Source organism: Filicampus tigris, chromosome 7 (assembly GCF_054856515.1).
Source record: "Filicampus tigris isolate MCC_2025a chromosome 7, RoL_Ftig_1.0, whole genome shotgun sequence".
NCBI classification, from domain to species: domain Eukaryota; kingdom Metazoa; phylum Chordata; class Actinopteri; order Syngnathiformes; family Syngnathidae; genus Filicampus; species Filicampus tigris.
Window position 1 is genome coordinate 12,863,283 of NC_141223.1, and position 26,061 is coordinate 12,889,343.

A 26,061-nucleotide genomic window follows, 5' to 3' on the forward strand; every position below is an offset into this window, starting at 1 on the left:
TATTTTTTTTCGCAATTGAAGATTGTGCTTCTTGACCCACTCCATATATATCAAGTGTCTCAAGACGTCTATTCTGTTGTGAAATGATGCTACGTAAACACAATCAACTGAACTTGAATTCAGGTCTTGTTTTTCAGCTATAACATCTAGGTTATTGGTTAATCGCTCTAACAAGCACCTCCTCTCCTGTATGCCGTAAATCACATCATCCCAATAGCCTGTGTCAGAAAAGCCATATCCCTCCCGTATTACATTTTTTAGACCTGCAAATGGCTTGATTTAGGTGTGTCGGGAGGGGGGGTTAAATAAATACTTAAAATAAAACAAAAAATATATATACAGTAGGCTTTATGTAAGGATGCAACTCCTGTGTCTATGAATCTGGCACACGAGCACTTCTACCTCCATGGGGGTTGGTTCAAGTTTCATATGGAATCTTACTGCCACCTAGTGGCCAGTGGCCATTTTAGTTTTACAAGGGCCCATATTTTGCATTTCATATTTATGCATGTATGTAATGTACTTTATTTGTCGGGTTACGTATATGTATGTGTGTGTGTGTGTGTGTGTGCGTGTGTGTATCCTAACAGTGTCCATATGATGCATATGATAAATTAGTAGTTGTAGTATTGCTTTTTCTAACAGTTCTTCTAATCTAGACCCTCGAGTTGTGTCTGTTTATCCATCTATCTATTATCCAAACCGCTTATTCTCACAAGGGTCAAAGGTGTGCTGAAGCCTATCCCAACTGTCTTTGGGCAGTATTCGGGGTACACCCTGAATTGGTTGCCAGCCAATCGGAGGGCACACAGAGACAAACAAACATACACACTCACAATCACACGTAGGGGCAATTTAGAGTGATCAATCAACCTACGTTCCATGTTTTTGGTATATGGGAGGAAATCGGAGTACCCGGAGAAAACCTACGCAGGGACGGGGAGAACATGCAAACTCCTCACAGGAAGGCCGGGGCCGGATTCGAACCCACGACCTCTCCACTGTGAGGCTGACGTGCTAACCAGTCAATCACCGTGCCGCCTATCTGTTCATTGTTATTATTAAAATATAAAGTTACTTTCACATTTTATTTATATGTATGTTTATCATTTTATATTATGTATATGTTGCATTTTGGATGGTTTTATTGCACAGCACTTTGAGTTGCATTTTTGTGTATGAAAAGTGCTTTATAAAAAAATTGTTTTAATGAGAATGTGCTTTGGGGGCAAATGTGTTGGGGTATTTTACAACTGTTCATTGGAGGTTGTATCCTTTTTAAATATTAGCAGGAGTATTGATTGAACCAGTAAAAATAAATACATAATATGAATAAAACAATAAATGAACATTAACCCTTTTTTAATTTTAATAATTAAATTCCATCATCATGTTTTTTTTTCTCATTTTACTTGTTTTAAAGATACAAAAAATATGTTAAACAAGATTATTGTCATCATCTTTTAGCCTCTTGCTGTAGTTCCATAAAGCAGATGGAAGGGGGCGTCATATATTCGTGGGATGAATGTGATCTGCTTCGTCAACTTCTTGGGTGACTCCTCCCAGGTGTGTTTTGAGCTTCAGCCTCATTCTTCTTCCTCTTTTTTATTTATTTTTTTTTAAACTGTTGAATTAGGACTTTGATTCGGAAACGTCACCATTTGAAGTGTATTCAGTATTAATTGCCAATAACAGTGGTGCCGTTTCATGTACTTATACATTCACAAGCTAAACAAGACCTCCATTTAACAGCATATTAATGGTTAGATTACAGTCCGTTAACAGTCACTGCTTTGTCCTTTTACATCCAAATTACCATCATTAGAAGACTACTCTTTTAATTGGTTATTGTGCGTCATTCCAGTAGTAGATGATTAATCCACAAAGGCAGCTCGGAAAGTCTTTTGTACATACAGTATAAATGTACTTGTCATAATATTACAATTGAATTAATTCAAGTCTGTGTTGTTTTAAATGTGTGCCTGCGTGACCTTAAATTAACTGCACATAGCGTGCCGATCAAATACAAAACAAACCTAATATTCTAAGCTGCGTAAATGTGTCTATGATTTATGAACATTGCCCGTGGTACTTTGTCACTTATAGCAGTTGAGTGGCGGAAAAATACAATCAGGCACAGTTTTCACAGCAATAAAGACCAGCTTTATTTCATCTTGGTATAATATCTAAGATAGATTAAAAATGAATTTAACACAATTCTTCCTGTTTTTTTTTTTACTTCAACTTTGATCGTCACCACATAAAGCAAAATTGAAAGTGTTCCGCAACAGAGCTTCGTCAAAATGGCACATTTATTGTGATCTGATTGTGTGTGATATATGTCGCCTAATCATCCATTTCATTCATTCAAAGTGTTAGAATTGTCAAGGGTAAAGAAGCAAGTATTTCCATACTACTGTCAAACATGCAAGCAATTAAAGCCACGGTCGGGAATACCTTGGGGAAGGGGTTTCCTTGGCACGAGGACAGTTTAAAGCAGGGGTGGGCAATTCCGGCCCTCGAAGGCCGGTACCCTGCATGTTTTCTGTCACCCTGGTGCAACCCACCTGATTCAAATGATCAGGATCGTTAACCAGCTTCTGCATACCTTGCTGATTATATGATCATTTGAATCAGGTGTGTTCCAGCCGGGAGAGATGGAAAACAGGCAGGATACTCGCCCTCGAGGGCCGGAATTGCCCACCCCTGGTTTCAAGACGTGCGTAGCTCCAAAATGGATGCCTTTATTAAGTGTCAAAGCTCAGAAGCTGAAGAAACTCAAGGACGTGAATGTAAATGCTAACTGCATGTAGCATCTTGAAATGACATGTGTGACAGAAGGTTGGAACTTTGTGTTTTGATATAAACATTATACGTTGGCAAAGTTTGTACACAACACTGAAATCAGCAGCCAGCAGTGATGCTAATGCTAACACATCACAATATTTGTCCTGGCTAATCCAAAGTACATGACCAAGACAAGAGGCGTCCTGTCTGGTCCAAGTCCATGATCTGCCATGACAATTCTTAAGCTAGTAGAGCACTCACATGCCTTTGAAGCTGTGATTTTAAAGAGGTTGTTACATATTGTTCTAATGTACTACTGCAGGTTTGCGACGTTCATGTCATTTGAGGTTACAAATGGTGCATGCACAGTGAACTACTTAGTGCAGCATTGTAAGAATGCGTAGTCAAGAAGAGACCCACTTACTGTTTTTCCATTTGTTTCACATCAATGGACTAGGGGTGTTTTTCCTACAAATATCTATTATGAGTGGAGGTTAACGGTAGACTACGGCTCCTTCCGACTTCGGTATGAATTTGTCTAAGGTACATCACTGTTTTAAATCAAGAGCCACCTTTATACCACTGGCCACCCACATAGATCTTCCTTTTAAGGATGCTCTGAAGGTTCTTCTCTATTGGGTTGAGATCAGGGGATGATGGTGGCCACACCATTGAGTTTTTTTTTACACTCATCGTAAACATAGCTCAGTGATTTTAAATTGACATGAGAAACAACTTGTGCAATATCGTCCCGAGAAAAACTAAAACTCAAATGTTCATTTAACATTCTATATTGATCATTTGGGGCTGTGCAGATTGTGCAGTGTTATGACTACAGAGGGTCCTCGCTTTACGACGGTCCATACATAAGACATTTTGAATTTATGAAGGGCACACAATGAACTACTTTGCACAGGATAGGATTCCGCAGTCATGCGTACTTACTGCTTTCCATTCAGTTGAATATTTATGGCCTCCAGGTCTTTTTCATCCAAATATTTACCGTAATTGTGACTTAACTACTGCGTTAGTGATACACTGTGGCACGTTATGACTTGCGTACAAATTTGGGTTACTTCACTGGCCAGGAACGGAATGCAGTCTTGAACCGAGGCCCCCTGCACTAGCTTTTAATACCCCCGGACACCCTCAATCATTCCTGAGTTCTGCCATTAAAGTGGTTCCCCCCCAAATACAAAATTTCAAGAACAGAATACGAGGTGGCACGCTCATTTAAGGCTGTACTAACTGTTTTTCATTTTATTTTCTTTAAGTGTTTTTCCATACAAATACTGACTGATACGTTAACATGTTAGGTTAGTTATAGACTACAATGTTTTCCTACTGATCTGTGCTATGTGGTCGCCATAAGAACGGAACTCTTGTGAAAAAAACGAGGACCCCCTCTATGATAACGTCTTTTCTCATAGAGATGAATAATGAGTCCTGTTGTAGTCGCCGCTTGAGTCGTAGTTGACCTGAGGTACGGAGCAGTCTGTGAAAAAGTTGGAGAAGGCTAACGAGCACAACGCATTATCCTCGACGCCCTGAAGGGCGGCGGCCTCCGGGTGGCAGTATAGCGGGGGCTGGGCGGGAGTTGGGAGCTTCCTGGCAAGCGGAGGTGAACAGCTAGTCCACGACTCCGGGTAAAGAAGACCCCCGACAAAGTGGTGGCCGTCGTAGGAGGTAGATGCGGTGGCTTCTGGGCCGGGCACACTTTGGTAGAGTTCCTGCTCGGCAGCCGCGCTGACGTAGTCGGGTCCCAGAAGGTCAAAGAAGTCCGCCGCCTCCGGGTTGGCTCGCTCCAGATCGCGTAGCGACATTCCTGCCACAGGGTTGACCTTGGAGCAGTTGGCCGGTTCTGTGAAGAAAGAAGGTGGCAGATTGCGGTGGCGCAGGGGCGGCTTCCTGGCTTTCTCACCACGGATTTCCTTGCCGGGGCTAAAGAGGGCAACCAGGCTGCGGTTCTGCAGGCTGGCCTGGACACCGTCGCGCTTGGGGACGGTCTTGCCTGCAGGGGGGGAGGAACCAGTCCCCTTCCCGGCTGCATCAGTGACATTGATGATCCCGGTGCACCTCTTGATCTGCTTCTGCAGATACTTGCGGTGGTTGACTTTCCTCTTGGACTTGACCGGCTTGTCCAAGGCCAGCTTGATGTTGCTCGAGGCAGAGTCCATGAAACTCAGCAGCTCCCTGGTGGTCTCCTTGTAGTCTTCTTCCTTCTCCGGCTCCCCGAGGAGCCCGCCGTCTATCGCTGAGCCCGGGAAGCAGAAATTCATGAACTGCGGATTCATGATGGCGGCCATTCCTCACCCGCCGCAAGCCGGACAAGTTCGTCAGATCATATTCCCCACCGTCCTGATGCTGCTCAACATTCCGGAGCACAAGTGACGAGATGGCGAGTTGAGTAAAGGGAGCTTTCAGGGGGCTGGACCCCGTGATGTCAGAAGGAGGGAGGGAGTGTTTCCCCCCTTCAAAGAGAGCAGGACTTAACTCTTTGCTTGTCCTGGGGCCACCTGCATCCCCAGAGGGATTTTGTTTGAGATTCCATGCTGAGCAAAGGACAATAATCTCGCTTAGGAACACTCCCCTGTCGTTTGAGTTTGCGCGCACTCACACCCAGTAAACGTTCTAAAAAGATCATGTGGCGAAAGACTACAAAGAACTTAACTGCTCTTCATCCCTTTTGGGCCAATGTATTAGAATTCAGAGGAAAATTGAAAAAAATTATTTTTTCGCGGTGAGGCTTCAATGGCCGCGCGGAGGATTTAGTTTTTCCGTTGGCCGTGGCGGAGTCTTTTTGACAGCTTCTGGCTGCTAAAAGGAGACGTATGTAGTTTGACCGCGTGAGTCTTTCGTTTCAAATAATTCGATTTCAACACTTTTTTCAGGTTTACATAGCTCCACACTCTACAGAGTTGAACTTTGTAAATAGTTAGCCATTTTACAGAGTTGTGCCAGAATTACTTAACAAAACTATGGGAGTAGAGAGGTAACACTGCTGAGATATATTTAATATACTGGTTAGTGTTAGTTTCACACCCATAAGTGTGATTATATTTGGGGGGGTTCATTGCAAGAACACCCATTACACAAAATTAGCTTTAATTACATTTATATTAACGTCTTCTTTAAACAAATAACATTAAAAATATGACCTGGGAATTCTCTCCTTGTTAGTGTTGTGTGGCAGGAACTCATCTGACGCACTGCCACTTTCAGTCAGAGTTCCCCGTTAATATAACAACACTAAAACTCTGATGTAAGAGTAAAATTAACACGTCTTTGTTTAACAATTACACATGAACATAACATTACTAATAAAAAAAGAACATGTACATTTAAATGTAGCACTTTGCACTTCCAGTATCTTTGCAACGTTCTAATCGACTAGGCAGAGCTTATTTTGACTAACTCTATGCAGAGTTGGTTTAATTCTAGATAAATCATCTGTCAAATAACTCCAACACCAACTTTCCATTTAAATAGGACAATCTCAAAAATACAATTTGGGGGTTGAAATAAACTCTGAAACATTTAAGACCAATATTTTTACCCTCCAATTTTTGCTGTGTAGACAGAAACGCAAACGGAAGCCCGTTTAGAATTATAGGCAGGCCGGCCTATAGACGAATACTATTTGTCCTGGCCAGACAAAAAGGCGGATGGACGGACGGCGGAAGGGTACCCCAGTCTGCAGACAGAACGCGATAAATGGACCGTGAATTTTTAGTAAAATGCCCAGCTCTGCTTCTCTTTGATACGATTTGGACAAAACATTAATTTTTACATGTTAATATGATGTATATGCTGATATTATGTGGTCAACGGCCCATTTTATCGTTTAAAACACAAACAAGCTGATGAGATCGCTCTTCATCCCGATGTGGCCAAAAAGACACCAAAGGAAAACTGTGTGACTCGTCATAAAAAAATAAAAATAAAATAAAAATAATAAAATTCCATCCTTTTCATAACTAAGCTCTCTTTCTGTTGGGATTATAGAGTACAACTTGAGTATCTTTGGGTCTGGCCAAATCAGTAACAAGCAAGGCCTCTCATCGTGGGAAAATCTGAGCGCCCAAACAGATGCGGCGATTTGGCCCAAAACATTTTGCGTCTTAATCTGCCGGTGACAAAGTTGATTTCTGGTGCATTCCCATGCCAGTGGGAATTTCTGCCCCGGCCTGACAACTATTATGGGGCCGCCTTTGACATAAAGCCCTACAGGGTCTAAATAGCCCCCATTCTTCGTCAGGCCCAGTGAATGGGAGCTTTGTGCCAGAGATTCATTAAATTGCACCTCACAGCCCCTCGCTAAAATGCTTCTCCAATAATGGAACAGTCCATTTAACTGGAAAAGCTGCCGGAGCTGTTAAATTAAAAAAAAAAAAAAGAGGAACGCAGGCCAGAAGAGTGCCGAGGCTGACTTTGACAAAAATCCCGCGTATGAAGCCTCGGCGGGGGTGTCTTTACAGGAAGTCGCCTTGCCAGCCATTGAAAGGGGCCGCCATGTTGCTTGCCAGCGGCGTGTTTTATTTTTTTCTTGGAGCCTGCTTTAAAGATGCACTTTAACTATTTTGTGCCAGTCACTCGTTGAATAATTCATCTGGCTCCCCCTTGGAAACAGTGCATCTTGAGGTGAGGTGTTTTGGAGTTGGAGGGATGGAGTGAGGCTGTTAAACATTCTTTCTCATGCTAATTGCAGGAGAGAGAAAGTGATGGTGCTGATGTAATTAAATCTAGGGGTGTGATGTGGATATTTTTTTCACAAAAAAAATCTCATTTCCGATTTTAATTTGATGTTTTGGTTTTTTTCAAACCCTTCCCCCGGCCCTCCTCCCCACCCGCCCCCTAACGCCCCCCACCCGTCTGGGATTCGCTTTATTTCGTCAGATGTCAAATATGCTTTGAAACAGTTTTTATTTCTGAATATGTACTGCCACCAAAATACAAGTAGCACCTGCTATTCGTGCAGGATGGTAACTGAGTCATCCTGCAAATACTGTGAATCTGCACGTAACTGACGCCCACCGACAAAGGTCTGTAATTGCATATAGGTGCCACAAGATGGCGATAGTGCAATCGTTTTTCTATTAGACAAGTCCAAGGCCTGATTAGATGAAGCCCCTCCACTCAGTTGAATCTAGTCACTAGACAACATCAGATGGCACCAGAGCAATATTTTTATACTAGATATGTTTTTGCTTGTGTACAAAAATAGTAAAATGTTTATCAGCAAATAATAGAGGTTATGTTCTTCAAAGAAAAAATATCAGCAATTAGGCAAAGTTGTAAATACCAAACTGCAAATATGTGGGGGTTCAGCTGTAATGGGGAGAAAAAAAACCATTTACGGAAAATGTGTTATTCCCCTTTGTTTAACACGAATTTAATAAAAACAACATAATTTTAATCGTTTTGTTTTCAAGTTCTCTTGTGTAATTGGCCATCTTAAAACCAGGAAAAGATTTTTATGTTTTTTTTTAATCACCGATCTTAACATATTTTGTGTAGATGTATATAAATTGTAAATTTAAGCTTTATCTAGTCTGTGAATTAACATCTGATTATTTTTCCCGGTTATGCCACTCATGCACACATGGTATAGTTGCCACTTCATGCTCTTTTAAATCCTTCTGACAGGATTATGACAAAATGGCTTCATTGTGGTCGCCGGTCACAGAGGTTAAAATCCCGCCCCAACCAAACCACCTCCATCTTGCCAGTCTTTTTGCTGTGGACGGGGGCTTTGGGGGTTTGCGCTGGTGGGTCATTGACACTGGTGGAGCAAGACGCACACGTCCCGGAAACAAGCTGCCATTGTTGCTGAAAGGGCACCAGGTTAGGGTGCGGGATTGGTTTTGGTTTTGTTGTGGGAAGGAGGAATTTTTTCAAATCCTTTGGAGTGTTTAAAATTTCAGTTCCTCTTATTTCCAAAGGTGGAAGTAAAATTTGTTATCTTACTTGCATGATTGCCTAAGTGATTTATAACTTGTCACAATATCAATAAAAAAATGTTCTTGCTTAATTTTTATTTTCAAATTGTATGTAATTACTTTAAATACTTATATATTGTCGCTAAGTGATGTGCACTGCTTCCAATAACAACATGGGCTACAAGAAGAGTTTACAAAAACAGAGTGTTGCCATTTGGTCACTATACAGTATTTAGCAACTTTTCCCACCCTTCCAGCTACTATTTTTACAAAATGCAACTAGTGACTCTATTTCCACAAAGAAACAACAACGGGAGCGGAATCATTTTCACATTGTTTTCTGTCCATTCACATATTTAGCAGTAATTTATCCATATACTGTATGACTTACCCAAGCGTTGGAAACCTTTGACCCGCTATGTGCTACGGTAACAAGCTGAAAATATTTTGCTAGGGTCACCTTATACTTGTACAAAACAGCATGAGAGCGCTTGATTTTTGTGATGATACGTCACAAACATAGCGATGTTTAAAGTTAAAGAAGGGAGCAATAATTGTAATATGTAGGTATATACTTTAAATGATACCACATGAATTACTGTTATTTTGTGGACCCCCAAACTATGGTTTGCAAAGTTTGAGAGCCACTATTATGCCCCCCACACCCCAACAAACAACACAAAGTTGTTTAAGGCACACATCCATATTGTGGCAATATTGTTCAACATTAGCACCTCAAGCTTTAATTTCTTCCTATAGTGTGTGTGTGTGTGTGTGTGTATGTGAGTGTGTGTGGTCCCCCCACGAAACGCGACGCACTCCCGCATTTGGCCTTCGGTGAATACTAAATAACACCTTTGATTGATGGTCACTGTCAGACGCCAGCAGAATAAACGACCCCTTAAGGAGGGCCTTTGGGTGGCGGGCACCCCGACGGTCCTCCCCCGCGGTGGGCAGTATATCTTGCCATCTGAAAAGTCAGCGCAGCTCGTGACAAAGCAGCGACAAGTCCAGTTTTTTGTTCTGTTTTTTTATTTTGGGGAGAGGCGGGGTGGGGGATTATGCAACATACCAGCACTTGACTTGTTGCCCATCTGCATTATGTCAGGTTCTACTATCGCAGGGGTCACCAAAGTGGTGCTCGTGGGCACCAAGTAGCCCTCAAGGACCACATGAGCAGCCCGCGGGCCTGTTCCAGAAATAGCTCACCAGTGATGGGGCATTGTGATTTTCTAGGAATGTTGCATAACTGATCATTTGAAAATGTAAACAGTGGAACAGTGGAAGGGATTTATAGGAATAAAGTGTTGCATATTGATATTTATCTGTTTAGTAAGTATTGTGAGAAATACGATTGATATGATCAGTCTTCCCATACATTTTTATTATTATTTTTGCTATAGCTATTATTTAGAATAGCGATGAGGTAATTAATCAAATTTTGTTTAAACAATATTTTTGTTTTTTTGTTTGTTTGGGGCTTCTGCCATGACACCAGTAATAGCGCATAGACGTTCGAACCGACTTCCGTCCTTATAGCGAAAGGAGTATGCCGTAAAGCAATTCAGGACATTTGTATTTGTGTGTGTGGGGGGGGGGGGGGGGGGTGCCAGGATTACTCCCATCCTCCTCAAAGTTGCTTAACGCCAGTAAAAACGATATCGACGTTTTGAAAATGTGTTGCAGTTTCACTCCAAGTCGGGGGCGTCGTTGCGGATGATACTGACGAGGACAACGCAGGGCGTTATTTCCTCCTCCTTTCACGGTCGGCGTTTTTACTGTCAAGGAACGATCAAAAAGACAGCAACACAATGGATATTGTGCCTGCTAAAACAAAAGGACCAAGATGACAAGACGATGCATTTAATTGTCTTGTGAAAATGATCTGGAAGGTGGCAGCGAAGGTGGTATGTGCGTGTGTAAGCTTACGTACACGTACATACGTGACATAGCACCCACGCCGCTGCCAAACAAGTTTGCTTCGCAGCAGCAACAAGCTGCGTTGTGAATCGTCTCCACCGGTGTGGCAAATAAATTAGCAATAGAGAACCGAGCCTGGGAAAAGTGTACGTTATCGCAACGTGTGACATAACGGACCAATCTCGAGAGAATGCGCGTTGTGTCGAATACGTAAGCAACAATTTCTGACGCGAGCGCGGCATGTGTCGCAGACCGCCCGCCAACATGTCACGCAGCTCTCTGTCACGTGATGCACTGCGTCAGTTGTCGCCCGTGCCGACGCGGGAGTAAGCCTCAAGTTGTCTGTATATGAAAACATTGATCTGTTTCACACCCAACATGGATGAAGTGTCATCAAATGACAACAAGCTAACTCATCTATGTTGTCCTAAAATAAAATGTTGACTAAGAGGTATAAGACACAGGTAGACATGGTTAATAATTAAAAGAAGCCAAACTAATGAAGATAATTTTAAGTGGCTACTGGCGATGTATTTGAAATAGTTCCCAAGATCTTCTGAATGAGCTAAACGGTTTGAATTTGAAATGAGAATGTCTCATTCACTGGAATGGAAATACTGGCAATATTTCCTTAATTTTCAACAGTGTTTTGAATTTTGATAAGAAATGTGGAAGCAGCTCAATTACGAAAAAGGTTGGTGGAATAATGCAGGTATTTGTTTTGGTGCTGAATAACTTGGGAGAGGAGAGGATTTTACATAAGTACACTCCATAACCGCCTCACTTTTAACATTCAATCATCCCCTTCGGGAGCGGTATTAATAAAATCGCTAGCAGGCGGAACAAACAGGCGGTGGGTGAGTGAATGGTCATCGGGGAGAGGGATCCCGCAGGATGGGGTCAGATGGCAATAACCTCCCGCCACTCGCATTATTGGCCTCCTCCGACTGTGGACTTTTATTAAATGTTGGTGCCATTGTTCCCGCTTGCTATGGATGCTTCAAATATGACAAAGATCTGCCCAGGCCAACTATTATTAAAAGGACACAATGCCCAACAAATTGCAATGAAAACAAACCGGACAAGCGGGGCATCATTGTCAGGGAAACTATCAGTTACTTATTTAATTAGGAGCAGTTTGTAGTAAGTGTGAATATAAAAGTGATACAGTAACTATAACGAAAAGAATTTATTTAATTGAAAATATGTACAACAAAGGAAATAAAATACAGTTTAAAATAAATATTCTACTCTTCAAGTATTCAAGTCTGAAGCAATCCTGATCATTTGAGTCAGGTGTGTTGAAGTAAACAGGTAGGATATGACTCTTGACGAACCCGAGTTCCCTACCCTTGGGTTAGGGGATAAGTGTTGACATTTAGGAGGGTGGGTCATGGCTTCACCATCCAAAACGAAAAAAATGGGCAATGTGACTCACTGATAATCCTGAACGATGCACATCAGGGGTGATTTACAAGTGGTTATACGCAATGTTGACTGAAAAATAAGTATACCCTGGACTACACCACTGGCAAACATAGTGAGAAAAGCCTGATTTTAAATGCTCATAATTGTATATCGATACAAGTAAGTCCACATCGGGTAGGTAATCAAGATTTCAGGAGCCCCTGAATGTCTGATTAAAAATGGATGAATATTTTTTTCTTTGTTTTAAATCCTTTATTTTAGTTTTATTTCACATGCTTAAAGACATACAAATGCTTGATCGTGATTATTTTGAGTGCTCCACACCCCCTTCTTATGTAATGGACTATTCCATCTTCTACCTGTGTGTGTGCAGAATTGATTCAAGGTAGAGGGTAGAAAAACAAAGTGACACACTTGTTGCCGTGTTGCTGGAGTCAGCATAGAGGCTGCAGTTCGCCTGCAACCATAATGAGGACAAATAGAAAATTGACAAATGGATCATGATTTTGGGGGATTTACTAAAGCTTTCCTTCAGATTTGAAAAAAAACAAAACAAAAAAACAAGAGGAAAAAAAAAAAAAACAAGAGAGAAAAACTATCATTTTGGAAGGTTTTAGCCAGACTTTTCCGCCCTTTGGTGCCACTTAGCAGCCTGTCTGATCCACTTCCAAAAATATCTCAGCTCCAACATGCGGGCCTCCCGTACGGAAGGCGGGTCCAGATCGTTGGCATAGCGCAGATCCAGGTGATGCGCTCCGTCCGGAATCATGATCGACACCAGGGAGTCGGACACATTGTGCAATACCCCGCCGGAAGACCACGGGTCCAAACCACCATTACTGGGACACCGCAAGCAGAGGATTAAGACTTCAGGACAGCAGGATCAATTATTGTCACCATTCGGTACAAACAGTGCTAATATGACTTGTTTTGTTTTGACGCGAGTGTTTGCGTACTTGTCTCGTTCAATAGAGAGCCATGACATCTGCTAGCCTGAAGCTGAGCTGCACTTTTTTTTTTGTTTCCAGACTTGGCATAGGCCAAAGGCGCATTGCAGTTACGCTTGATTATGCCTTGCCCGATACTGTTGTGTACTATTCTGCTGTAATGTGTGAATAATATTTCAACAAAATGGATTCTTCTCGGTATACCTGAAGATGATGTTGCTGTGCGAAGCAATGTCCTTCCCGCCGAAAACCACGCCAGCCCAGTCGGCTCGTGGCCTGACGCCGAACATGGCGTGGCACTCGTCCGAGAAGGCCTGGAAGTTCCACTCGGTGGGCTCGAACATGTCACGAACTCCGTCGGCGCACATGGGCATCACCATCTCGGTGCAAGCCTGAGGAGGAGAAGCCTCTCGTTTAACATGCCATCTAATTTAGTGACCAAACCAACGGTCCGCGACCCATTTGGTTGAGGGCCACAGAGATCGCGGGGAAAAAAAAAAAAAGTCCTACTGTAAGTCACTCTCTGCGCTGTGACAAAATGGACGCCCCTCACCTGGTAGAACCAGCCGAGTATGCCGAGGCTGCTGGTGGCCGTCTCGGAGGTGTTGAGGCAGGAGGAGCTTCCGGTGTAGTTGTAGTAGACCTTGGCCGCTTGGGACACGCCGTGAAGGAGCTGCTGGTCCGACGCAGACAAATCCAGGGCCAGATACTTGCACGCGAGCTGGAGAACACAAAAACCCTGACGTTAATCGAATTTCCTGCGAGACTGAAACCTACATGGACGTCAATCACTGTAGTTCCCGGGGACCTGCTGTTGTTTCAATGGTTGATATCAGCTTGTGTTGTCATCATCTTTGAGTGTTAAGTTAACAAGTTGTACCAGTGTTTTCGGGAATCATTTTCTTTGGTCTTTACTAAGGCTAGACTGATTAATCAACAGTTGATGTTAGTTCTTTTAAAATCAGCAGAAATCGTGTGCTTGAAAAAATAATAAAATAAAAATGTGTTTGTTTTTTTTTTTAACACATTAAAAAACACTGCAACATAAGACAAAGATAATGGCAGTCAAACATTCCTCAGTGCCAAAATAACGGCCGCCAATAAAAGATGAGCATATTTTTGCCAATGTTCCTCTGCCGTAAAGGGAAACAAATACTAAATGACAAAGTATTGTAAAACACTCAAATGTTTTGCCAGTAATACATTTACTTTATTCATTAAATATTTTTTAATTAATCAACCGATTATTATCAGAATTTTATCCTGCTAAAAATCAGAATTGCCTGCAAAAATTCATCACATTCGGGCCCGAGTCTTTAATTGCGTAGAGAATTTTTTTGTTAGGTTGTGAACGGGTAAGGATGAACATTTGAATATATTTTTGGGCTTCTAAAGCAGAGGTGATAACAAAAAATTCCGCACTTGTTCAACCCTTCAGCAATCATTAACATTTCTAGTGGGGGGTGTCAACTGCTTGCTGTTTTTGGCTATCCGCCGCAGAGCTCGATCCCTATCCGCTGCAAATAGCTCACCGTTGTTTTCTTTGCAAAACTTTGTGGTTGTTTTTTTTTCCTCCCGATTGACCTCAATGCCTCTTGTTTCCACCTCGCCTCGTCACGCGTTGCCCTCCCCGTTGACCCCCCCGACGTCCCACTCAACAGTTATTATCTACTTTCCCTAAGGCTCCATGTCTCCAGAAGGAAAGCTAAACGGTCATTGGGAGGTTCCTCTAATGTATGCGACCCCTATGGACGGTGTAAGCGCTTTAGGCTGAGAAGCTTTTTTTTTTTAATGACAAAGCTAATGTGATTATGTGAGCCAGTGTGAGAAGGGCCCATTGAGGGCTTAGGGGTGTTGGCAGAGACGAATGTATAAAGCTAATCCTGGCTGAAAAGTAAGGAGAAGATGCCACCCCCACCCTTCCGCTGCTCTTTTTTTTGTTTTTTTCTTCCATGGTGTAAATCTTCGCTTGGACATGTCCTCCGCCGTCCTCATCCATCGACCACTACCAAGTCCTCACACAACAGCCTCAGTAACAACACCCTGTTGTTTTTGTAAGCCTGTGTTACGAAAACACCACCCCGTTTTTTGGGGGTTGAGGGGTGGTGTGGGGGGGTCAACTGGGAAACCATAACGAAAGCAACGGGGAAAAAAAATGTCCCCCAAAAAATGTACTCACTCTTTGACTTGCCATAACTGTGAAACTGTGAAGTCTCACATATTCACATTTCAGCATTGGTAAATTCCAGAGCTGGTTATTTTACCAAAATATCCCGGCCCGTTTATCGCATTCAGTCTGCAGCCGGAGTACCCGTCTATCCACCTTTTTGTCCGGCCGGACCAAATAGTAATTGTCTATAGGCCGGTCCGCCTATCATTTTAAACGGGCTTGCGTTTGCGTTTCTACAAGCTATAAGCTCTGGTAAATTCACATTTTGTCTAAAATCTGCGTACGAGCACAATAAGGCAACAACAAAATTCTGGACAATCTGCAGTTTGGCAGGTAGCGAACAATTCTTCAAAAAAAAAAAAAAAAGTGTTCAAGCTGTTTTTTAACTCATTCTCTGCCATTGACGAATTTACTTGTCTTTTCACAGTCCAGCCATTCAATCCCAAGAGCTTATTTATATATTTTTTTCAAACCTTAGGGTAAAAGAGGGTCTGAAAATGTCTGGCAGTGAATGAGTTAACCAAATAGCACAAAACTGGCAAACGTCTCCTAGCATAATGCTAACACACACTGCAAAACGCCATAGACAGGCTTAAAAAAGCTATAACTGATGCTGCTGTGCGTATATATACTTAATTAAATATGAGTAACCTACAGTTAACAAGTGAGTATTTTGTGGGATACACATTGAGTCCAGGCCATGATGGACAGAAACCAAAGAGCTTTTTTCTTGTATTCTAATCGGGTTGGATGCTAAAGCCAACGCGCGGCCCCTCCCCTTGGTCCGACATGGCTGCCATAAATCCTGGCGAATTTCACATGCAAATCAGGCGCCAGCGCATTTTATGTGACAAAAGCGTTTACAGGCCGCCATAGAACAAGTCTGCTCAACAACAAGGAGGCATTTGGACGCCTTCTTGTAACAACACACACACACACACAGCTACGTGAACACTTAGTTTCACAATAGTAGCACTGTGTGGAAAACACCAAGAGAAAAAACATTATTAAAATAACACACTACACCACTAGAATGCATTGAATTCACACTACAATACGTAAACACTACACAAGCGCACAACAATACAATATTTCCAAACTAAACTATTTTGCATACACACAACTCTACACTCTTCTCGCTAAATACATACAACTATATACTCACAACACTACATATCGTGCACACGCTTTAATACAAATTCACTATGTCACACAAAAATGTGGCCACATTAACTACTCTCCAGCAACATATTACATTACATTATGTACACAGTCATTACGTACAACGCTACATTACATACACACACCACACCAGTGATCCTTAAAAGTGTGGTACGAGCATCATAAGTGTAACGCAGGCTCCCTCTAGTGGTACGAGAAAGAATTACTGCTCAATTACTTGGCTCCGTTTAGTTAAACATTTAAGAGTCATCATTTGCATGTAAGATTTTAATCATTTTTAGGAACTATTTTATTTAACTTTTTTCATGCAAAGATGTTAATTCAATAATGATTTAAGTACATGTGTTTTCAAGAATAAAACCTGAGTCATTTTTGATGAATCCTTAAGCCTGCTATGCAAATGTATTTTTAATGCCGTGATGGAGGTACATGGAGAGCTCATTTTTGGGGGGTGAGGTAGTAATTGGTGTAAAATGTTTAAGAAGCACTGCACAACATACTGTGCTAATACACACAGACTATACTAAATACACAAGTTACAATATAGCCACATGGCACTATTCTACAGTACAGCCTGAAAAGGATTATTAGCACTAAAGCTAGTGCTAGCAGGACAGGAGCGATGTCCTGGCTGGTCCATCAGCACTAAATAAGGATGTCTGGGCCAACTACAATACTGTACTTCCAACCACCCCTTATGACTTGGATGTTATTTGATACTAACCCGACGCCAAGATTGTTTCGCGTCAGTACCTGGATGGGCCAGCAGGGCAGCGGCTGCAGAAAGTCTGCCTCGTAGGGGTAGTCCACCATGGCCAGGTTCACCCACGTCTCCTGGAGCCAACTCTTGAAGGCCAACACATCCTTGTCGCTCTTTAGTGGCACGCACAAACTGAACTCCTCGGACAGCCACTCCAGACCCGACGCTGCGCACCAGAAGAGCTTTTATTCAATGTCATGCAATGGGCAAATGCAAAAAGGCTGATCATTGTTTTCCAAAGTTAAAGCAGATGTTTGTAATTGTTTCATTTTGATTCAACACAAAGTCGGCTTTCAAGGAGGACTACAGAAATCAGAGAATATTTAGTAAATTTATCAAATAATTAGGATTTGGACAATTTAAATCATAAAATGAGGTACGGTATTTTGCATTCTTTTTTTCTTTGTGTCACCTTCGAGTGACGTGGCCCATCTGTCAATTTCCCCAGCCGTATTGTAATCTCTTACCAGTGGTGGAGAGGTTATTGATGGCCCTCCATGATGCTCGGATGTTTGCATCGCAGTGTGGTCCGCTTTTGGCAAAGTCCTGCGTGACTACCTTGTTGAAGTCTCCGCATGGCACCATACCTGAGAACTGCCATATTGGCGCGGAGGAGGCCAGAGCACTGGGAGAAGAAAAAAAAAAAAAAACTAATAAAATCATGATGGGATTACTAATTTGGAACAGGTTTGTGTCTATCCAACTTGCTGTCCTTACCCGATAACGACGTTGGGGTATTTCATCCTAAACCAGGCGGCCAGCATGCCCCCGTACGACCCCCCGATGGCGATGACCGGGCTGTGCTGGGCTCCGGCTCTGCTGAGCTTCATATTCTGGACCAAGGTGGCAAAGTCTGCCAGGGCCTGCTCTGCCGTCAGGTAATTCAGGTGTTTGCTGTCCTGCAGACAAGCAAGAGTAGATTTTAATATCTACATCAGGGATAGGCAACTTAAATGATGGAGGGGGCCACAATTTTTCCATCAGTGGAAGCGGCGTATCACACAGTTCTTAAACAGTTGTATGAAAAAAAATGCCATCTAAATATGTGCAAAATACATGCTCTTAATATACAGCACCCAATTTTTCAATGGTACGAGCATCATAAATGTTATATATATATATATACACACACACACACACACACAGATGGGTATTTTCCTAAAAATTGAGCGTCCGTTATTTGTCATCGGTCTGCAGCGTGGGTACCCTTCGAACGTCCATCATTCGCCTTCTTTTTACCTGGGGGGAAAAAATAGCATCCTTCTATAGGCCGGTTTGCCTCTAATTTCAAACGACAGATAATTGTTATAATTATAAAAGACCATTCGATACATGGAATGCCATACGATTCAAGCACAATACATTTTACAGTGGAACGATTCGATTTGTTTGTGTACCGAAGCACTCGCATCTCACGATTTTAATTCCCATAGAATTGCCCAAGATGTCTGGCCAACTAAGGACTCCTGTAGTCCCACCTACAAATGATTAAGAGTTAGCGTTTTCATGAGCATATTTACTTACGCTATAAGAGTCCGCTCCAAATGGCATCGACTCTCCATAGTAGCGATGTTCTGCAAAGACCAACATGGCACCCAACTCTGCAGCAACATCCCACATGAAACCCTGGAAAAGAATAAGGACAGTCGGTTGTACATTATATTCTTACAGTTGTACCTGGATTTACACATGCCCTGTTTTGTCCGGAGCTGACGTTTTGGTGGGTAGGTTAAAGTGGATTAATGACATGACATGATTTAACAGGTCAACTTACAGTGTTGTTGCAGAACCAGGTGATGTCGCCTTCATTGCCCGTGTAGAACAAAATGGGACCACCCGGCGAGCTCCACTGCTTGTCGGCCACAAGGTAGCGCTGTTTGAAAGTGCCATCTTCTAGGAAGCCAAAATGATCAATCTGGGTAAAAAATAAGACCAGGATTATATATATAATAAGGATGATATATAGTGGGTGAAAGTTATTTTATCCCATGCTGAATTTGGAGCTCTTTAAGACATGATGAACCCAATTTATAAATTCAGCAGGGGGATCAACTAATGACTTCAACCCACTGTATATGACACATAGTTGTCAAACATCCTGGACACTCCCAGAATAAATGTTTTTATTTTGCCAACAACCACCATCCTTAGTCCCTCCGTGGATACAAAAGGAGGCAGTAAATTTAGCAGGCAATGACAGCAGAAAGATTCAAGGCATCCATTCAGCCTCGGCTTGGCAGCATGTGGGCGTACCATAAGAGCGTTGGGAAAAGGGGGAAAAAAAAAAAAACACTTTGGCAGGGCAGCATACTCCCGTGGGGTCATGTGCAGTGTAATTGTGTGAACAAAGCATTTAAATGTGGATGTGTGTCCTTTAAAAGGTCCTTTTCTTTTTTTTTTTTGCTTTCGAGGTTTTAAATCATTAAATGATGTCCTTTACTCTGATTTATTGTCTTTTAAAAAGGTCTCGTAGCTTCATATTTGCAGTGATTTGCCTTTTTTATTCAGTGAAATTATTCTAAAGCATAGAAATGACAAGATGCTGCGGTAATTTTGTCTGTTGCTTGTATGCATCTCTTTGCTAGCACCTGACCGGTGTTGATTTTTGGCCCAAAAAAAAACAAAAAAAGATTGTGGCAATATTCAAACATATATCTAATGCATATAAAACAACATTTCGCCGCAATGCATTTCAATGGCTGTCATTTAGACACAGATTTTCACTATTCATAGGCCGGCCTGGTCCCTATTGCCTGCAAATAGCGAGGATCAATATAGTTTTTTTTTAAATCCTTTAGGTCACCAGAATGCACTGCGTAGCACAATGCATTTAATTAATTAAGTTATAAGGACATTAATCCTTGTCATATATGTGTTTGTGCTAGCAGTAGTTCAATGTGTGTCATCATTTATCAGAAGTAGGCAGAACAGTCCGTCCGTCGCCCATTTTGGGGCACAGAGGACAAGACGGGTTTTTTTGTTGTTTTTTTTTTTTTTTTAGAAAGGACGGACTAAGCCAGTGGTAGGTAACTCCAGTTCCTGGAAAGCCATATGCTCCCTGTTATGGATCTCTCCCTACCACAACACAGCCGATTCTAATGATCAGCTCATCAGCATGCTCGGTAGAAGTCGGAAACAATCCTGATCATTTGAGTCAGGTGTATTGTCGGAGGGAGAGATCCAAAACAGGAAGGATATGGCTCTCGAGGAACTGGAGTTCCCTACCACTGGACTAAGCAAAGAAGGAAGTGGGTTTCGTCCATCCTTGTAATTGTCCCGACTGGGTCAAGCACCAATGGACGTGTTATATTGGGTTCTTTTAAAAAGAAAGACCACTGTTCTCTTCTACGATACCATGGAGCCGTCTTTATTAACTGCCTGGAACAACACTGTACAGTAGAGTTTGTTTTTTTGGGCGGGGGGGGGGGGGGGTTTCGAGGGTTGGAATTGACCCAAAATGGTTTCTTCAACCAAAATGGCCAAATTCCTGTTCAATTTCTGACATGGGGCCCTGACACTTTAGCTTGCGTCCTGTTATGATGACAGACATTTGCTATCAACTGATAAAAAATGGTGTTCAGGGCTTGTTTTTATTCTAACTTTCTAAGAGACGCTACCAAGTGAGTTTTGAAAATACAAATTTTTTTTAACCAGGATACAAATGATTTAAAAAACTGTTGAGTGTTCCGAGTCCCGTTGCCCTACAAAAAAAATGACCCACTCAGCATGCACACTTGGTTTCCTGAGAAGTAGTGCCACTGTGTGGTCATTATGAGAATTACTGCTTTACCTAAATCTGTCCATTTGCTGTGCGCTGGTCAAGAGGATTTCCCGTTTGGATAAGTGCAATGACTTTGTGACCCGCTGTCTCACAGACAGTGTGGGAAGAAGAATACGGCATGACCGATGACCCTTTTTGTGGATCCTGGGAATGGAAATTGCATCAGATATGTCGTGGCGGAGGGACAAGACAATGTGCATCAGGATGGAGGAAGTGCTATTAATGGGCGCACTGATGAGGAAGGCTACTGAGGGTGGGTGGCGCAGGTGTGCTGCCTGCCCTGCACCCCAGGCTTACGATACCAAGCAGATAAAAAACAACTCACAAAAAATGAGGGATACAACAATGTCTTGACTTATCATCTATTCCCATTGAAATGGAAATGCTGTTAAATCCATTCCACACCCCCTAAAAACAACAAAAGGTTTTTTTTTAATAAGAAAAATAGCACTGCAGTTTTGGACTAACATCCGGTAATAAAGAATTAAGCAATTTATGCTACAATGTGCGGCTTCTTCTGGTGTGAAAGCCTTGGCCACCAGGGGGCAGTATAATACATACAGCCATACTACATGTGGATTTATTTTTCGCAGAGGATAATAAATACAGGAAGTCCTCAATTTACGAACCAGCCCCCTCCCTACACTGGCGATGTAACCCAAATTTCCATGTCGAATTTCACCATTAAAGCCAAAATTTACATCAAAATACTTGGTATAAAAAAACGAAAATACATTAAAATAAAAACACAAGATGCTGTAATTACCATTACTGCTGAGAGGTGGATAGAGAAGAAGGAGAGGAGAGCAAAAACAGCATGATCGAGACACTCTGCACATGCTCAACCGCAAGGAGTCCTGGTCTTTGTAGTGCAGGAAGTGCTTTCATGCGAAAGTGCGGTATTTGGAGCGCAACTCACCGCAAATACACAAGCAGAGATAACAATCTCAGAGACGCACCACAAAAGAACACTTTTGGGGCGAGGAGGAAACTGGCTACTTCATTCCTGTGGTGAGTGAAATGAATATCATATCAAGTATTTTATTGACAGTTGAAAGTAATACGCGGAAATGACGTCCTTAGAGACACGATGCCATGCGTCGCCGTCACAGTGGCTTATTCAAACGCCGGAGCAACACTTGTAACGAGCGGTAGTGAGCTGTGGGAATACTTCGTCATGGACGAGTGTAGTTGGATAGCCGAAGGAGCAAAGACTTCTTGATGTTCCACAAGCCGTTGTTTAGTTTGCAATAAAACAATACTTCCCCAGCATACCGCGTGTTACTCAAGAACGTAGCAGTCGGGCACACCCGACAGAGTCCATGACAAAAAGTGTACAACTAACATAATAAACCCAAGAGGCGCCACCGTGTGGTGCGAGGCGGTACCACAATAACACTCAATCATGTAAACGGGTTATTACGAATATTTCAGAAATCAGAATTTTGACCTTTAACCAAATATTGACTGCATGTAAACATAGCACGATGGTGCTGGGAACAAAATGGCGGAAGAGGCACGGGCGTCGTAAAGTCAAAATGTCGTAGGTCGCATACGTCGTAATTCAAGGACTTCCTGCATATGCCTGTGACTGTTTTATGCTCTGTCTGCATGTTATGACTGCTTTTGTTCAAATATAAGTTGTTTAAATGTTTATGTTTATTCACGTAACATCTACGATAGTTTTGTTAGCCTTAACGTGTAAGCATTAGGTTATCTGAGTGTATGCATTATGGCTAAAACCCACCGCACACCTCCAATCAAAAATGTCACCAAAACGTATATCCAGTGATATACCCTGCTCATCATGAGAAGGACATTTCGGACCAACCTGTGATAACCACGATAAAGAGACAATATAAAAACATTTTCGTTTTTGTATAATTAAAGCATTACAATATGCTTCCCGTACATTTTCAATACATTTTAAGTTATTAATCTCACTTTTTGAAAACTCATCCCTTGCCACTGACAGCTATTTGTATCTAAGATGCATGCTAACTGGGAGGGCTGTCCCATATGTATCGGTGCAAAATACTGTGCTAGCATAAATTGTGCACAGAAACACAGAATATGTCATGTCATAAAAACTAAAAACATTTGTTTTATGTAACTCGACATGAGTTAGCAGTCAAGGCCTGAATGAAGACCTCTCAATCCCCCCGGGTAAACTTAGGCAGTGAGCCAGGGGGAACAACAACACACTGATTGCGGTTTCTTCACTACAGGAAATAGTGAGGGGAAACACTTTATTGTGCGCACACAACACATGTGCGACCTCAACAATATTAAGAGCATTGAGAAAGTGCTGCAGTGATAGGAACACCAAATACAATGGCGGGCGGTGGGTTCCCAGGCAATGAAGTTTAAAGTGTGCTAAACGTTGCTGTCCTTTGGCTGCATACACAGTAGTTTCTCAAAGAATAGTTCTAGGAGCTTGTCTGTTATACATTTGTAAGTCACGTGGCAATGGCTTCACAAAACATGATGGAAAACACTCCACTGTTGCTTACTCTAATCTCAAAATGGGTTTGCCTATTTTCTGTATCCTCTGATTTAATCAAACATCCACCCAACCACAAACATGCTCAACAGTCTAATCAGTCATTAGTCAAGATGTCTCAGTCATGTAATGTGTAATGTTTCAGGAAATGTACAGAACATTAGGCATTTTCTCACTATGAGTTCATCTATCTATCCATTATCTATATCAAAGGCAGTGAAAAAAAAAACAATAATGATTACGTCACATCACATCAAATCAAATTGGATAGACGTAAATGTCACACATGACAGTCCTCAATTAATAGTTAGCCCACTGTTGTGAGATTTTTTTAATGTTTGTGAGATTTTTTTAATGTTTATTCCAGGCTACCATACTCTCAGACGTCATTGTGACGTAGAAGCAAGTATGTGAGGAACTACTGAAAAGCGCAAACTTTTGTTATATGTTGTTGCACTGAGGCTGAATAAAAGAAACAACAATATGGCACTCCCTTCTCGTGACACCAACCATCTCTCAGCATACAAACCAAACCTGCTTAATAGCAGCTTTTTATTACAACCATTATGTTTAAATGTTAACTTTTGGGAAGAAGACACAGTTTCTTTTAAACATTTAAGAAGCTTTTGGTGTACAATGTACAACGTTTCATAACTATCTCATATTTCAATGTGATAACCCGCTGCAGAAGAGCAGTGCTTTTTCATAAGATATTTTTAAAATCAAAGACTTAAATGAGTATTCAGGACATGCTATCGTGTGCTATCGTTACCCTCGGGTCTGCAATATCTGACAGTGACCCCAAAAGGATCAAAGGCAAGAAAAGGAAATCCAATCTGAGTGCACTGACGCCATCATATTTGCTTATGTGAGTGGTACCTGGAGAATGCTATAATATGTTGTGATTGCCCACAGCATTCAAACTCAACCTCGTAAAGGAATTTCAGATTTTAGTTTACCCTTTAGGTTCCACGGTTAGCTTTTGCAAAGAAAAGTTAGACACTTTACACTGACACAAGGAAGAATTCGGCATTGAGAAAGGTTCGACTCACCTTCTGTTCAAAGTAAAAAGTTTCATAGCTAACGGGGATCTGAGGGGAGTGAAAGGAGCCTCCATGCCTGCGGAACAGTTGCGTTTTGAAAGCGTGCAAAGGACCAACAAACAACAAGAGCACGCAGGTAACTGCAGCTTTGTCCGAACGTGTCTTCCCGGCTCCTAACGTCATCTTTCTGCCGTGCTGTCAACACGCCTATAGTCAGCACATTTTGGGGAAAGAAGACCGGATGAGCCTCTTAAAGAGGAGGAGGAAGGAGGAAGTGAGTCCATGCTGTCAGCAGACATCAGAGTTGTTCTAATTTAAGCAACAACAAATCTCATGGGAACACCTACTCAGCATAAACAACAGTGTTAGCTTCCTCTCAGCGTTTTCCACACTTCCATCTGGTTCCCATTTCATCATCAATGTAGTTAGCAGTCAGCAAAGCACGTGGCTAAATTAAACTCAGTAACCGCATAGGCTTATAGGAGTTGCAGTTCTTTATGGAGTGGTGTCCAAAATCCGATCCGGGGGCTATTTTTTTTCAAAATTAAATGTTTAAGTAGAGCACAGTATTTCTTTGAAATAACAAATAACCAGAGCTGGGCATCGCCTATTTCCCGTCTGCATATTTAATCGACGCACGTGGTCTCAGTCAGACTTAACCCGTACCACGTCACAAGCAGGTGCCGCACTACTGACTCTCGGCCCGGTAAGGAAAAAAGTAAAAATAAAACAGTGTTGTGTACCTTGTCCTACAGCTGCAATGACATGTGCCACATATTGTTTTTACTTCACCGATCACCACGCTGTGCGTGTGTGTCTGTTGTTTTTTGATATTTTGTCGTTGGGGGCGTGTCTGCTTATGTGGCGCCTGCGTGTGACGTAAACACGTGCTCTCCGCCGATTGGCTGTCGCTGACGAGGGATGGAACGGGACCATGTGGTCGATTAAATATGCAGGTCGGAACGCGGTAGCGGTGAGGTGATGCCCAGCTCTGCAAATAACCGCGAAAACGTTGAACGTTAAAATGTCACACTTTTTATATTTATTTGAACCTATTAATAACTTCATAGGTGAAGTGAAGGGAGTTTTTCTTTGAACAGTAGGCAGCCAACATAAACAGAAGAGGGTCTAAAGGGGTTTGATTTTAAAGAAATATATTTTTATTTGAAAATAATATTGTACTTAGCGTTTTTATTGTTATTATTGTGTTTTATGTTCTTATTATGAACAGAATTTTGTTACAGTAAGTGCTCCTGAAATAACGTTTGATTTTAAAAAAAATAAATAAACAAATAACTGGACACAAAGGCCAGCTTGATGAGGTACAGGTGGAAAAAAAAAATCTAAAATATCAAGTTTATTATAATACTAAAATAACTGATTCTCATGCTTTACATTTTATGATTACATTTCATATAATTATGATGATCCACTTATTTTGTAAGCACTTTTAAAATGTATATCTAGATGTTTTATAATAAACCAATTTAAACAAATAACAAAAATGCCAAGATTAATGCAATAAACAAAATTACTGTAATGATTCACTTTAAAAAATAAAATTATACATATTTTAAATGTACATTTCATTTAATTACAAT

At 41.7% G+C, this 26,061-nt stretch overlaps 2 protein-coding genes across 3 annotated transcripts; both read right to left on the reverse strand.

Moving 5' to 3' along the window:
• Positions 1–2,722: 2,722 nt before the first annotated feature.
• On the reverse strand, positions 2,723–5,189 carry fam181b (family with sequence similarity 181 member B). Its single transcript, XM_086035962.1, has one exon. It carries the CDS (start codon positions 5,091–5,093, stop codon positions 4,212–4,214), a length of 882 nt encoding a protein of 293 aa, XP_085892088.1. The 5' UTR covers positions 5,094–5,189; the 3' UTR covers positions 2,723–4,211.
• A 6,747-nt stretch (positions 5,190–11,936) lies between these two features.
• prcp (prolylcarboxypeptidase (angiotensinase C)) lies at positions 11,937–25,093 on the reverse strand. Of its 2 annotated transcripts, XM_086035796.1 has the most exons (10): positions 24,808–25,093; positions 24,470–24,709; positions 18,908–19,048; positions 18,658–18,759; positions 17,851–18,032; positions 17,601–17,758; positions 17,127–17,299; positions 13,575–13,742; positions 13,226–13,413; positions 11,937–12,913 (listed from the first exon to the last, which is right to left on the reverse strand). In XM_086035796.1, the coding sequence occupies exons 2-10, from the start codon at positions 24,641–24,643 to the stop codon at positions 12,688–12,690; spliced, it is 1,512 nt and encodes a 503-aa protein (XP_085891922.1). In that variant the 5' UTR covers positions 24,644–24,709; positions 24,808–25,093; the 3' UTR covers positions 11,937–12,687. The 2 variants fall into 2 exon arrangements, with proteins under 2 accessions (XP_085891922.1, XP_085891923.1); XM_086035797.1 differs by lacking the exon at positions 24,808–25,093 and having other exon boundaries at positions 24,470–24,760.
• Positions 25,094–26,061: the final 968 nt, after the last annotated feature.

Coding starts and splice junctions, on each gene's coding strand:
- prcp (XM_086035796.1), bottom strand. CDS start 24,643: ATGACGTTAGGAGCCGGGAAGACACGTTCGGACAAAGCTGCAGTTACC. Junction 17,759..17,850: donor TACCCCAACGTCGTTATCGG/GTAAGGACAGCA, acceptor TTCTTCTCCCAG/TGCTCTGGCCTCCTCCGCGC. Junction 13,743..17,126: donor TGCCCTGCTGGCCCATCCAG/GTACTGACGCGA, acceptor TGTGTTCTCCAG/CTCGCGTGCAAGTATCTGGC.
- fam181b (XM_086035962.1), bottom strand. CDS start 5,093: ATGGCCGCCATCATGAATCCGCAGTTCATGAATTTCTGCTTCCCGGGC.